Source organism: Seriola aureovittata, chromosome 3 (genome assembly GCF_021018895.1).
Source record: "Seriola aureovittata isolate HTS-2021-v1 ecotype China chromosome 3, ASM2101889v1, whole genome shotgun sequence".
Taxonomy (NCBI): domain Eukaryota; kingdom Metazoa; phylum Chordata; class Actinopteri; order Carangiformes; family Carangidae; genus Seriola; species Seriola aureovittata.
The window spans coordinates 4679232-4692806 of NC_079366.1; the positions used below are offsets into that span (position 1 = coordinate 4679232).

Below are 13575 nucleotides of genomic sequence, written 5' to 3' on the forward strand. Positions count from 1 at the left end.
TCTGCTTTTAACTCTCCACTACATTTGTTTTATAATTACAGTTTCCCTACCAGTCTTCCTCCAGCTGACCATGTACTTTATCATTTCAGCTGGCTCCTTAATTCAACAGAAGGACCTTCTAATGGACTTTTTGCTGATACTTTTGCTACTTTAACTAAGTAAAGGGTTTATACTCGTTACGCTTTCTTTCTTTTTTTCTTTATTTCTTTTTTTTTGAGAAAACAGATATAGTCTTTGATTCTTTCACAGCTTTTTCTTTTTTTAGAAAACATAAGTTGAAGAAAGAAATAAAACAAAGGTATAAACAAACGTATGTGAATTAAGTGAGTATAAAGAATATATAAAATTAGATTAATAAAAAATAAGTTAAAGAAAAACCTGTACAGTATTCTTTAAGTAGATTCCTGCACATGCCAACATATCAACAAATATGAGCTAGAAGTTAAAGGGCCACTTGTTTTTTCATAAAGTTGGAAGATTCCCAACAGACAGATTTATTTAAAAAGAAGAGTCAAAATTGAAGCAGCAGCATGGATGCTTTAAAAGAGCTGGATGTGGTGTTGCAATGAAAAAATCTCATGTGGCCCAGAAGGCATTTTTTATGGAAGCGATAGAATAAATTAAATTCATCCTCGGATTCATTTTTTTTTGCCAGGTGAAAAAAGATTTTTACCAAAAAAAAGTTTCCATTTGTGAATTTGTCCATCTTTTTCATTCATCTGTGAAAAGAAGTGAAAAAAAACTTTGGCTGGTGAAAAAGAAAAGTTCTGGCAGGATTTGACTGTGTTTGTTTTTGTAATACTGATTTCAGCCACAAGAGGCTAAACAGGATTAAAAGCAGTCATGTTTTCTTCCGGGTGTTTCTCAACGCACTCTAAACACAAGGTAGCCTACATGTATTGTGTATTAGCAAGTTATACAACAGTCATGTCGTTGTTTTGGCTAGAAATATAATGTCATTGACAAATGTTTCCTTACAGAAAGGCTTTAGGGAGTCAGGTGAAATATAATAATAATAATAATAATAATAATAATAATATAATAATAAAGAGCAGCAAACTCCACATATCAAGTAGGTTTTAGTGGATGAATGGGTTAAATAAAACTTTTTCATCCAGGAGACTGAGGGTTTATGTCCTGTTTTATTGTTTGACTTAGCTAAGTCACTATTTTCAGTTATTTTTATTAATTTTTATTTTATATCTGTCAGAGAGAGAGAGAGAGAGAGAGAGAGAGAGAGAGAGAGAGAGCTGCTTTCTACATGCCTCAACCTGCTGATATTGATTGATAATTGTGAATCATAGTCAGACTGGACATCGATAGCACTGGAGAAAACCAAGTGTGCTACAGCTGGTGGACCATCAAAAAACCCATGAAGTGTTTACTGCCCTTGTCTGTCTTTTTGTCCTCTCTGTGCCTGTCATTCAGGGAGCACATCTGAGCCTGAAACTCCTACACATGGTAGAAGTCTGCCTTCAAGGCTTTCTGGTTTGTCCAACTCACTGTTTCAGTCACACAGGCATGAAATCACGATTTAAAGTGAATCTGATAACCAGCAGCCCTGGTGAAACAAATACTTTGCTTTTAATTACATACATATCTCTATATGCAGTGAATTAGAAGGCATAATTTAAGAAAAGAGCTTTATTTATTGTTAACTAAGTTTGAGAAGCAACACTGGATTACAAAAACTGTCAGGATTCCCACGAACCATGCAATCAGAGGCATCATAATCAGTATTGGCAGTGGTTTTGCTGCCCTGACAAACAGGCGAGGGGGAGGCAGACTCATGAAGAAGAGCTACATCATCACTCCGGCCTGCTGCAGCTTTACACAGGTGTGGACTGAGCGCTGTGAGACGGTGAGCTGTGCTTGTGGCCAGACGAGACGAGACCTTTAAGTACAGACCTTTGGATTTCTTGGTCACGTGACTCGGTATCTACAACCTGCCTTCTCCCTGCCGGCCGTCCGCTGTCACCGTTGCAAAAAGGTAAACATTTTCCGCAGCAGCATCCACAGACTAGCTCTAGTTTACACACTATTAGCCCTCAACTTTAACCTCGCACTCAACCGCCGTAAAAGGCGAAATGACACGAAGCGACAGGCGTGTCGCTGCTCCGGAAAGACACGGGGGGTGACAGTGTGGACACATCGCTCAGTCAGGCCTTATCTCTGTAATAAACACTGATCTCAGACCGAGCTCCGCCAAAGGCTGCCTCTTCTATCGGCGCACTTTTTTTAGCGACATAATTTCCGGGATTGAAAGCGATTCATTGTAGCAAATGCGGGAGGAGAGCGATAATAAGAGCAACGTGGCGGTCGGATTTGTGAAGATTACAGTCAGTAAAGTGCCCTGCACAAGACTGCCTCCTAATCCCTGTGTGAAAGGGATGGGCAGTGCACCGGCTGGATCTGACTTTCTGCAAAAAGCTGGGTGGGGAATGGAAGCAGACTCTTCCCCTTGACTCCACACATGCACATTATGGTCAAAAAGGGTGTAGGCTCACACACTTGTGATGGATGTTAAACACATTGTCAGACTCTGAAGATTAGTTTTAAATCAGAGTGTTTATATGAGGTAGTTACTTGGTTGAATGAGTGCTTATTTTACATCTCATCAATTTTAATTCCTCCCCCAGAGCCAGCCAGACTTCTCTCTGCCACCCACTTGACTTGTTATTGTTTCTTTCTCGCAGGATGGCAGAGGCTCCGATGTCATGTGATTGTTTTGTTTCCTTGCCCCCCGGCTCTCGCGATGACCATGTGATTTTTGGGAAGAACTCTGACCGTCCCCAGAATGAGGTGCAGGAGGTGGCCCACTACCCTGCAGAATCTCACCCTCCAGGCTCCATGCTGGAGGTAAACAGCCTCGCTTTCCCACAACACCACTCAAGCAGACATGCATTGCAGAAAATTATTTAACAAATGAAAAGATTTTGAATCACATATTTTCTGATAGTAGTACTGCATTGGTATTCAAAAGACTGACTGTTGTCTGAACCAGAACTGTTAAACATTTACTCAGAGACTTAATGTAGAAACATTGCTTCCTGTTAATGGTTGAGGGGAAGTCACTGATGAAATTCTTCCTCCCGTTTGGCCTCTCATTTGTATTAAATTCGTCTTTTAGCTCAGCGGCAGATCAGATCAGTTACTGAGCATAACATAGTGTGGAAAAGTATTACAGTCTGTCATTTAATGCTGATATAAAAAGATCAGAATTGGAAGACAAGTTGTATTTTGCATACTGCACACGACTCTGAAGTATGTGCTCTTAAAATTCTTAAAATTGACAATAAAATTCCTCTTTTTCTTCCTCTATTTTTTGTTTTCTGAGTGGAACAAATAGATGCTCTAATATGCATGTATGTTAGAAAGACCATATGTGTTATTTTATCAGTTATGCTCTCCTTTCCCTCCCACTGTATACAGCACACTGAAACCATCTGTGCACTGTAATGTGACTTTAGTATAAAGAACAACATTCTCAGTGGCTCTCTTTCTGTCTTTTTTTTTTTTTATCTGCAGTGCACATACATCCAGATCCCTCAGGTGGAGCAGACTCATGCTGTCATCCTCAGCAAACCTGCCTGGATGTGGGGCGCAGAAATGGGAGCCAACGACCAGGGGGTCTGTATTGGGAATGAGGCAGTGTGGACCAGAGAGCCCGTCGTCCCCGGAGAGGCTCTGCTGGGTATGGACCTGGTCCGGTGAGCACCAAAAAGTCTTTGATACTGCATTCATCAGAAAACAATGATCTCTGTAGCTGAGGCAGCAACCTCCCACTGCGCCCTAATCAAATACAGTGTGGATATTGTATACTCAGTGGAAGTATTAACTTAATTCTCTCAGGCTTTGATCAGAAGGGTGTGTAGATTGTCACGAGCATGTTATGACAGGTGTAGTGAGTACTGTTGAAGCGTGCACTTATCTGTTCATGACTGTGTATACTCATACAGTCAGTATGGGGGGTTGCCAAGTGATTCTCAAATACAGTAAAACTTCCAAACACATGGTAGAGGAGCGCGTAAACATCGCCAACAATCTCCACTGATCTTCTCGGTTTGTGAAAAAGTCTAAATGATCAAACATTTAGTAGCTAAAAACATAAACAATAAATGACAATGAATATTTACCATTAGTAACTTAGTATCATCTGGAACAACATAACTGATGCCTTTTTGAAGAGGAAACTCACGTATTACATGTCTAAGTAACCCAGCATGACCTGTGATCATAAGACTGGGGCTGGAGCGTGGAGACAGCGCCTGGGCAGCGCTGACAGTGATCACCGGCCTGCTGGAGCAGCACGGCCAGGGCGGACAGTGCAAGGAGGATCCGGAGTCCTTCAGCTACCACAACACCTTCCTCCTGGTGGACCGCAACGAGGCATGGGTCCTGGAAACTGCTGGGAAGCTGTGGGTGGCACAGAAGGTCACAGGTGAGGACTGAGGGTTAACAACTGTGGGTGCAAAACGAAGGGTGCTGGTATAATGTAGACAAATAGGCTCTATAGGTGCTGAACTGGTGACTTTATTTATATACTACTGAGGACAGAGACAATTTAGTGACAGTAAGCCTGTTGCTTAATACACCTCAGATGTGAGGCCTGGTCACGTTGAACAACCTTGTGTGTCTGTTTTTTGTCTGTTTATTTGTATCAAGAACTTAATGTAGTTTGCGTAGACTGGAGGTGAGTTGTTACTTGTTAACAGATTTTTTGTCACACTTTAATCAGTGCAAAACATAAATTGTGCTTTTCACTTGACTGTGCTAAAATGAAGCTGTAGCGTTAACAACTTGCACCATTTGTGTGTGTGTGTGTGTGTGTGTGTGTGTTTGTACCCTTTGAACCTCCGTCTTTAGCAATTTGTGCAGGAAAAAAAACTTTTAAGAGTGTGAGGTAAATTATAAATAATGAGGTCTAATCCAAATACAAAAAATACAGTATCTAGCAAGGCCGTGTGTTGTTTGATATTCATACTGTGTGTGCAGCATCAACTTCAGCTGTCAAGTTGAGTTTGTTAAAAAAAAAAGCCCAAATTCACACAATTTTCTGAAAGGGCTTTACAACCTGTACAGCATGTGACACCCTTTATTCTGTATTTATCTTCGTTTTGAATGAGAAATATCCAGCGCTCTTTTCCAGAAACCTGCACAACCAAATACTACAAAGAGCCAAGACTACAGGAAAACAGTAGATTGTACAAACAAGAGCTGAAACACTGACTGACACAACTTAAATTCTATCAAATGCCTCTTTTGCATTTGTAAATCTCAACAGTGGTTAGCTTTGAGTTTTATTTGGAGCTGAAAATCGTTCCCAGTAAATGTGCTATTTCCTCATGTTTGAGTAATATTTGCTAAAACTACAGTTCTGTTAGAAAGTCACGGAGGCTTTTTTAAACAGGACTGAGTCTACATGCCATGCTAGCAGCTGCCATGAGGCTGTACTTAGTCACAGGTATGTTTTGAAACAGATGCTGTGGGACAGAAATCTTCGTCTGGGCCGGATGAGTTCAGATCCTCCACCACATGATTTGTAGACTCAGTAAAAATACTAGCAGTCTTCTGAGTTCAATGTGATGAAGACTTTATTGCAAATAGAATAAAAAACAAAGCAACAAAACCTGGTCCGGCCTCGGGAGCGAACACACACAGTTGTGCTATCTCTTACCACTCTTGTTGGGGGCATAGTGTTCGGGGCCCTACTATTCTCACGCTCTTTTACCTGACCTTGTGCTAGTTCACCATTATGTCATCATTTGGTTACTTGGTGTCAGATGCTCCTCTATTTTTAATTAAATTGCTGGATATCAGTTGCTTCCCAAAAACCATTCAGTTCTATGTTCAATTGTATCCTGCAGCACCCCACAGAAAATGAACTGTTTTATCCATCGTGCCATGGCCCTCTTCTAGCATACCAAATAAATATTTATACTTTTAATCGAACTGGCAATAAATGGTTACACATATTTATTTATGTATTTGATAAAATAAGTAAACAAAAAAAGGAAAAGCCTGCTAATATGCTCACAGAGACTGTTTAGCAGGTATAATGTTTACCCTGGTCACTGTCTTAGTTTAAAATGTTAGGATGCTAATACTTGCTAATTAGGGCTAAACACAAAACCCTAGTAACACCATTAGTTTTGCAGGTATTTGGTCATAAATCATAATCTTGGACAGATAAAAACATGCTAGTGGCTAAAAGCATGTGCAGGACTAAGGTTACACCAGACTAAAGTTACGCATTGACTATTCAGCTGCTTAATCTGCCTTTCAGAGCAAATCAACAGTAAACCACACAAGAAGGGTAAAAATCCATATGAAATATTTGAATACTTAGATGACTCCTATTTGCTCTTTAGCGTGGGAAACTAAATGAGCAAGTCTTTGTTCATTCTTCAACATGAAACAACAGCTTATATAGATGTTTCATATAACTCAGTGAATCCTGAAACTGTGGTGAAGAAATGCTCATTCATCACAGTTAGCTGACTCTGTCAAATGGACATAAACCCTGCAGGCTGTTCTGCTCAGTGTGTGTGCAAGTACAACACAAACCAGCATGCATTACATAAACCATATGTTTCTGGCTAATTGGCGGTCCTATGTGATTGCCTGTAGCTGGAAGTTGCAGGAAAGGCATGTTCACGGACTAACAGCCTCCTGCTCCTTTCAGAGGGTGTGAAGAACATCTCCAACCAGCTGACCATTGGCACTGAGATCTCCGCAGAGCACCCAGAGCTGCGGAGCACGGCCCAAGCTCAGGGCTGGTGGGACGGTGAAAGAGAGTTCAATTTCTCTGAGGTGTTCAGCCCTGAGAACCCACCTGCTCGGATGGAGCTGGCCAAACGGCGCTACAAGGGAGGCACAGAGCTGCTCCAGCAACATGACGGTAAGGCTGCTCCACTACTTCCTTTCCTTTAATACTCTGTGTTATAGTGACTGTGAAAGTCCGTTTTAAATGTTTGTATTTTCAATTAAAATCTGTGGTAAGTCATCCACTCTGTGTCTCTTCTGTGTCTGGTCTCAGGCTCAGTGACGGCAGAGGTGATGATGTCCATTCTGAGGGACAAGCCCAGTGGCATCTGCATGAATTCTGGTGGTTTCTGCACTACAGGCAGCATGGTGTCTGTTCTGCCCAGAGACTCCAGCCTGCCCTGCATCCACTTCTTCACTGCCACCCCAGACCCCTCCAGGTTTGTCTGACTAAACTAACAATTCCTCTACATTATAAACATTGGTTAAGACTATGATAACCAATTTATACTGCAACATATTCATATACTTATAACTTATATACTACTATACTACTATACTACTATACTACTATACTACTATATTACTATAATACTATACTTATAAAGCACTTGATTAGGAACACCATACTAATACTACGTAGGTACTAATACTTTGCTCTCAAAACAGCCCGGGCTCTTCCTGGCATGGAATTCACATTTGCGACTCTGCTCCATGTTGACATGACTGCATCACATCATTTCTGCAGAATTGTCAGCTGCACATTCATGCTGCTAATCTGTGAATATAGGATTCATATCTGGTGATGGTGGAGGCCAGTTCACTGAACTCATGGTCATGTTCATGATACCAGTTTGAGATTAATTTTTACTTTGACATGGAGCATTATCATGCTGGAAGTAGCCATTAGAAGATGATAAACTGTGGCCATAAAGGGATGCACATGCATGGCAGTCAAACCATGATGGGTATGATTGGGATTGGGTATTAAAAGTGGGGTTGTGTGAGGTACTCATAAATAGTCGGTACATTACCCACAGTAGATTCTGCTCAGCACTCCTCCAGTTAGGAAAGCCGACCGGGAGCACCCAGCGATGTGTTGCTATGCACAGGGCCACCCGAAAAAACGTGTTTCAAAAAACGCCCATCGAAACAGTTCAATATCTGTTTAAATGTATGCTTGATGTAGAATATTTTCAGCGGTTTATCTTCCTATGAAAACAGCACTTTTCTTTGGAATTATGCTGCAGCCGCAGCCGCAGCCGCAGCCGCAGGACGACTGAGTAAATCCAAGCGGCGTGACACTGTGCGCTCTGTAGGTGCACTTGTGCGTAGGAATTCGGAAAATCAGTGGTTGAAAAATGTAGTCCCAAAGGAACTTTTCCATAGCCTTTCTTTCAGCTCCAATCTGGCCATTCTCCTCTCACAAATCTCATCAAGAAGTTGTTTCCGTTTTCCTTTGGTTGTTTGTGAAAATCCCAGGAAATCAGCAGTTGGGAAACACTCTAACTCGCCCATCTCGCACTTATAATCATGCCATGGTCAGTGATCATGTGAACATTAATTGAAGCTCCTGACCTGTATCTGCATGATTTTATGCTCTGCATTGCCGTCACTTGATTGGCTGATTGGATGAATGCATTAATAAGCAGGTGCAACACTCTATAGGCAGCTGCTGTACACTGAAAAAGCTTAAAGCTGTTAAATTTGCCATATTAATTCATGGGTCACACAGTGGCAAATTGAACTGCATGGTTTTGGCTCTAGTTTATACCATATATTTATGTGTGTGCAGTTCTGTTTGTTCTCTTATAGAGTTAGTTGAACTAACTAAAATATCTGTCGTAGAACTTTGTGTCTATGTAATTATGTAAGCTGCCATAATTAGTACATTACATGGTTCTTTCTAGGAAACTTTTGCAGAGCTGTAAAATAAACCATTGCCTATATGTGCTGCATTACCTTTAAAGGGCCTATTTGTAAGTTAGGTTTTGTTATTGCTATGCAGCAACGTTAGCATTAAAAACAGTTTGTTTACCAGACTAGAAGAAATGTTTCAAGTTAAGCATCAAACATTCCTTTACTCACCAAGAGCTGTTTCCCGCAACGGAAAGCAATGCCAATGTTAACTCTTATTTTGCGTCTATTTCTATCACTTATTTTCTTCTACTGAAGTTAGCATGCTAACTAACTAGCTTGACCCAGTCAGCCCACATGTCACTTTCCAATACCGAGTCACTGTAGCATCCAGTCTGCCCTGAAGAGGTAGCTGCTCAGAGAGCAAATTATAATCTCTTGTCTTGTAAATGCAACGACGGCCGAAGCTCTTGGCAAGATTGGTAAATAAACAGATGTTAATACTAATGTTGCCTATGTAGCAAAAGCAAACTTACAAATAGCTCCTTTAGATGTTGCAAGATATGGCAATGTGTCTCTTAAGACCACTGCTATGCTTAAATATGTCACTTTGCCTCTTGAGTTCGACCCCAGACACTCCCACCAAAAGGGAACAAACATCCCAAATGCTGGACTCATTCACTCTTATATCCTAAATTCAGTTGCGTGCTGTTAGGCTGAAACACTGGGTACTGGTGCCAAAACTTTTCATGTCAGATGACTTCCTGGTGTGTGGAAGGTTCTGCTTAGGAAGAAACTGCAGTGGAAGTAATGTGTTTTACCTTTATGGCATCAGAAACAAAGTTGTTAGCATTAGCAAGGATAGCTAATTAAAAGGACAGTGAAAAAACTCCAAACTTTGATCGTAGGCTTTTCCTACATTCTGTCTCTACTTTGCAGTCGGAATTTCTTAGTTTGCATTTCTCTCTTTCCTGTTCCTTTCCCTGTTAACCCTCCCCACCTGTACCCTGGTAGGTCTATATTCAAGCCTTTTATCTTCTCGGACTGTTCTACTCCAGTGCTGAGGGTGGTCTCCCCACAGTTTGGCCCAGATGACCCTGTCAGGCAGCAGCCTCGCTTTCAGAGCCAGGTGGACCGCAGACACGACCTCTACAAGGCTCACCAGGTGGCGCTCAACACCATGGAGACCAACCCGGTGGGCATTACTGAGAAGCTGAACTTGTTCGGTTTTTGTTCATAAATCACAGGAAAGTCACACAGCACAGGACTGACACTCCCAGTGGTGGACAGGACCTCACAGTTAGTGCGGACAAGACACATGGCACGAGTGTAGACTAAACATGAACACACAAGTACACACTCAGAGCCAAAGAGCCGGGTTTCCGTCATGACTACACTGCAACCAAACACCAAGCTGAGAATGCTGGCTTGTAAAACAAAGTGACATTTAACATTTAAGCTGCCAGTTTAAATCCTGTTTGAGATGACTTGTACTTTTTTATCAGATCAGTGTCAGTTATTATTTTCTCAAAGGTTTTAATCTGAATTTAGCTACAGTATTACATAATAAGTCAGGTAGTGTAAGGTGAATCGACAGTTACTGGAAGGCCAGTAGGTACAGATACATAAGAGTCGAGTGTTGTAACTTGTTCGCTGCAACCCAATTCCTTACTTTACACCAGTGCCAATCAGGTTTCAGTATGTTGCACTTTCTGACCACTTGAAGGCAATAGAAACAAGCTGTGAACACAACATTGACATATCATCATGTTTAAGTTGATATGGTGAATTTGTTAGCAAATAGTTACATATTAACACATCCAGTAGATATGGAGCAACATAATCATTCATTTGGAATCATGTTTGTTTTCACCTGATTAATGGAAGTCAAGTATTCACTCTCTTTTAGCTCTGTTCTTGCTCCCCACCAACTTCTGAAGAAAACATCTATTTTTAGCTGCTGAAAGCTCATGTGTTCACCAGCTAGTCGCCAACTGTGTCTGTCTGCTGTTTGGTGTTGAGCAGTGTACAGTAGGATTTTAGAGCAGCGCAGTTGCAGGCTGAATAATGAACTGAGGCATGCCAATATAATATCAATAAAAACAATAAAGAAATAATGGTAAAATATACAGTAACACAAGAAAAGTGTAATTAAGGTCACAACTTTAGTAACTAATGTCAGGTAAGTTGCACTTACAAGAAGTAATATCTATCTAAAGTTTGCTAACATTAGCTAACATTAGCTGTAAGGTAGGCCTACTAGAATGTGTGTATGTATTTCTTCTTTTTTAAGACGCATAGTTTTGCTTTAAAATAAATCCAGGTGATAAAGTAAACTATGGTAAATAAAATTAATTCTTGACTTTGGAAAGTTGGTTTAACAAAACAAATCAAAGTTCACTTATTTTGGAGTTTTCTTCCATATCACATATATTTTGCTTCCTTTTTGTGAAGTTGGCAGTGGCTTTTCAGAGTTGCAGTTTGGTTATATATTTTGATGCATTTATTTTTCATAATTTCTTGTTTTTACAAAATGGTTAATTGTATTGGATATTTTGTAAACTAGCTGTGAAAATACTCTGTGATTTAGTATATAGTTCATACTGTATTCTATGTATAATTGAATTTGGGGCAAAACTATTGGCTGCTGTTTTGGTGAGCAGCCACACAGTTTAAAACCCAGATTAGCTTGTAGAGGAAATGGGGGTGTGTGATAGCAGGTGTGTAATTGCTGTTATTAAGTCTACGTCCTCCACTAAAGACGTCTGGTTGAATTAGACTTAGGATTCTCAAAAGGCCAAGAATGGGAACTAGGTTCTTTTAAATGTACATGATGTTACATACAGGGACATTGCCATAACATGGTTTAATCTTGGTCTTTTTCTCTCTGTCTCAGGATGAGGGCTTGGCTGTCTATGAGATTCTGAGGGACCTGGAGTCGCAGTGTCTGAGTGAGATTTCAGCCATGCTGAGTGGAGAGATACCAGGAGACGAACTGGGGGACTTGTTTTTTGATTGCGTGGATACAGAGATTAAGTTCTACCAGTGAGGAGGTAGGAAGCTTCAAGAGTTGAATTTGGTGTAGTATAAGTGCATGAATGTTAACTGTGAGATTGTTAAGTTTCCTGTTGTTAAAGAAAACGCTGGAGCCGAGAAACTTGAACACCGAAGAGATCAATCAGAGTCATCACTATTGGGTGACAATTAGATAAAGTCTGAGCTGGTTAAAGACAGAAATCTGAAAATAGACAATTCATCTTCACAGCATGCAGGTGTATTTTTGGTATAACAAGCAGTTAGGAGGTGAGATCAATAATAAGAACTTGTAAATTGTGTGTTTCAGCTGCTCCAGCGCTTGTGCCTTATCTCATTATTCACATGCTGATAGAGAAATATTTCTGTGTGGGAGTGTGATCGTGACAGTTTCCAGCAAAGCTAAATAAGCCTAACGTGCTGTGTGAACCTGTCCTCTCTTACAGTGCCCTCAGGTGGACATCCCTAGTGCTCGCAGAGTGGCAGGAGAAGGCCGTGGGACTGTTACAACCTCTGTGTTCCTTGTCTGATTGGCCTCCGCCTCACTCACACAACACACATGCCTGACACCATTCCATCAGTAACACAGACTAAATGTCTAAACTGCACATGTGATTGGAGCATATTTATCATCTGTATCACCCAGGGAGCAATGACTGCACCTCATTAGTGAGCATAATGATGTAGACTACACAGGCACCCATGTAGAGCTGTGTGATGTTGCACAAATACTGTAAGTATGGCATTTGTTTAACATTTTGATTGTTGCTGCAAATGAATGGGTTGTCATTTGTTTGATGGCTTCCTGTAGGGAGAGATCTAATAAAGAATGTGCATAGTCTGTGCTGAGTGTGTTCTGAGCTTTCTGACCACCATAGTGGTGTGAATGTATGTACTGGTGCATCCACATTAAGTGGGTGGAATTCATCTTTTTCTCACTGTCCTTTGTCCAGACTAAAACAGCATTCTCTTCCCTTACCAAAATGGAAATTTTCCAAAATGGCCTCCAGAGTGTGTAGATCTCAGAACGCCAGCTTGTGTGTGCAGAGGTTAAACAGAGTTTTTACTAAACTATGATTTAAGCCTGCCCCACTTAGTGTTAGGTTTATCTGTGATTACTCATGTGGGATATCAATATAGTCCAATACACTGCAGATATTGTTTTAATTAGTGTAATAATAATAATAATAATAATAATAATAATCGTTAAAAGCTTTATTTGTATAGCACCTTTCAAAAGACAGTTACAAATTACTTACCAAGAGGTAAGGCAAGGCAAGTTAATTTATATAAAATATAACATTAAGATGACATTACAGATTTGAATAAATTAAAATATTTAATAAGTCAAATCAAGATTGCATAAAATCAGAAGAAACTTAAGACACCATTTTTAAAAAGTATTTATTTAAAAAATAAATGATAAAATAAAGAGATGAAAAACAGTTTAAAGTTCTACAACATTGAGGAGGAGAATGTGGTAAAGTAATAATGAGATAGAACATTCTAAAATGATCAAAAATAATCAATACAATTAGAATCAGGAGAATGACTTAATATAATAATAGATTTAAGAAGTTTGAAATCAATTCAGACCCCAAGCCCTAAGAAAACACACCTTCAAAAATGTGTCTTAACGAGGGATTAAAAAGAGGACAAGGACCTGGGGATTTATGTTGATTTTGTTAAATGATGTAATTATTGTAAAGATTATATCATGGCAGCACAGCAATTTGAGAATGACTGCAGGTTGATGTTGTCTTTATGGTTCACAGTTTAATCACCAATTCATATTCGTTCAGTTGTCTGACAACAGTAACAGAAAAGATATGTAAATGATGATGATGATAGGTGTAATGAGCTCTCACTTGGCAGAATAACCAGCTGTGGGTATGTAGTTTAGTAACAGGTTGGTTGTGT

At 40.1% G+C, this 13575-nt stretch overlaps 1 protein-coding gene across 2 annotated transcripts; it reads left to right on the forward strand.

The window, feature by feature from the left end:
* The first annotated feature begins 1784 nt into the window (after window positions 1–1784).
* Window positions 1785–12496, forward strand: scrn2 (secernin 2). Of its 2 annotated transcripts, none has more exons than XM_056373008.1 (9): window positions 1785–1990; window positions 2697–2859; window positions 3529–3710; window positions 4242–4441; window positions 6686–6901; window positions 7040–7205; window positions 9637–9817; window positions 11519–11675; window positions 12102–12496. In XM_056373008.1, the coding sequence occupies exons 2-8, from the start codon at window positions 2698–2700 to the stop codon at window positions 11669–11671; spliced, it is 1260 nt and encodes a 419-aa protein (XP_056228983.1). In that variant the 5' UTR covers window positions 1785–1990; window position 2697; the 3' UTR covers window positions 11672–11675; window positions 12102–12496. The 2 variants fall into 2 exon arrangements, with proteins under 2 accessions (XP_056228983.1, XP_056228982.1); XM_056373007.1 differs by lacking the exon at window positions 1785–1990 and adding an exon at window positions 2144–2434.
* The last annotated feature ends 1079 nt before the right edge of the window (window positions 12497–13575 follow it).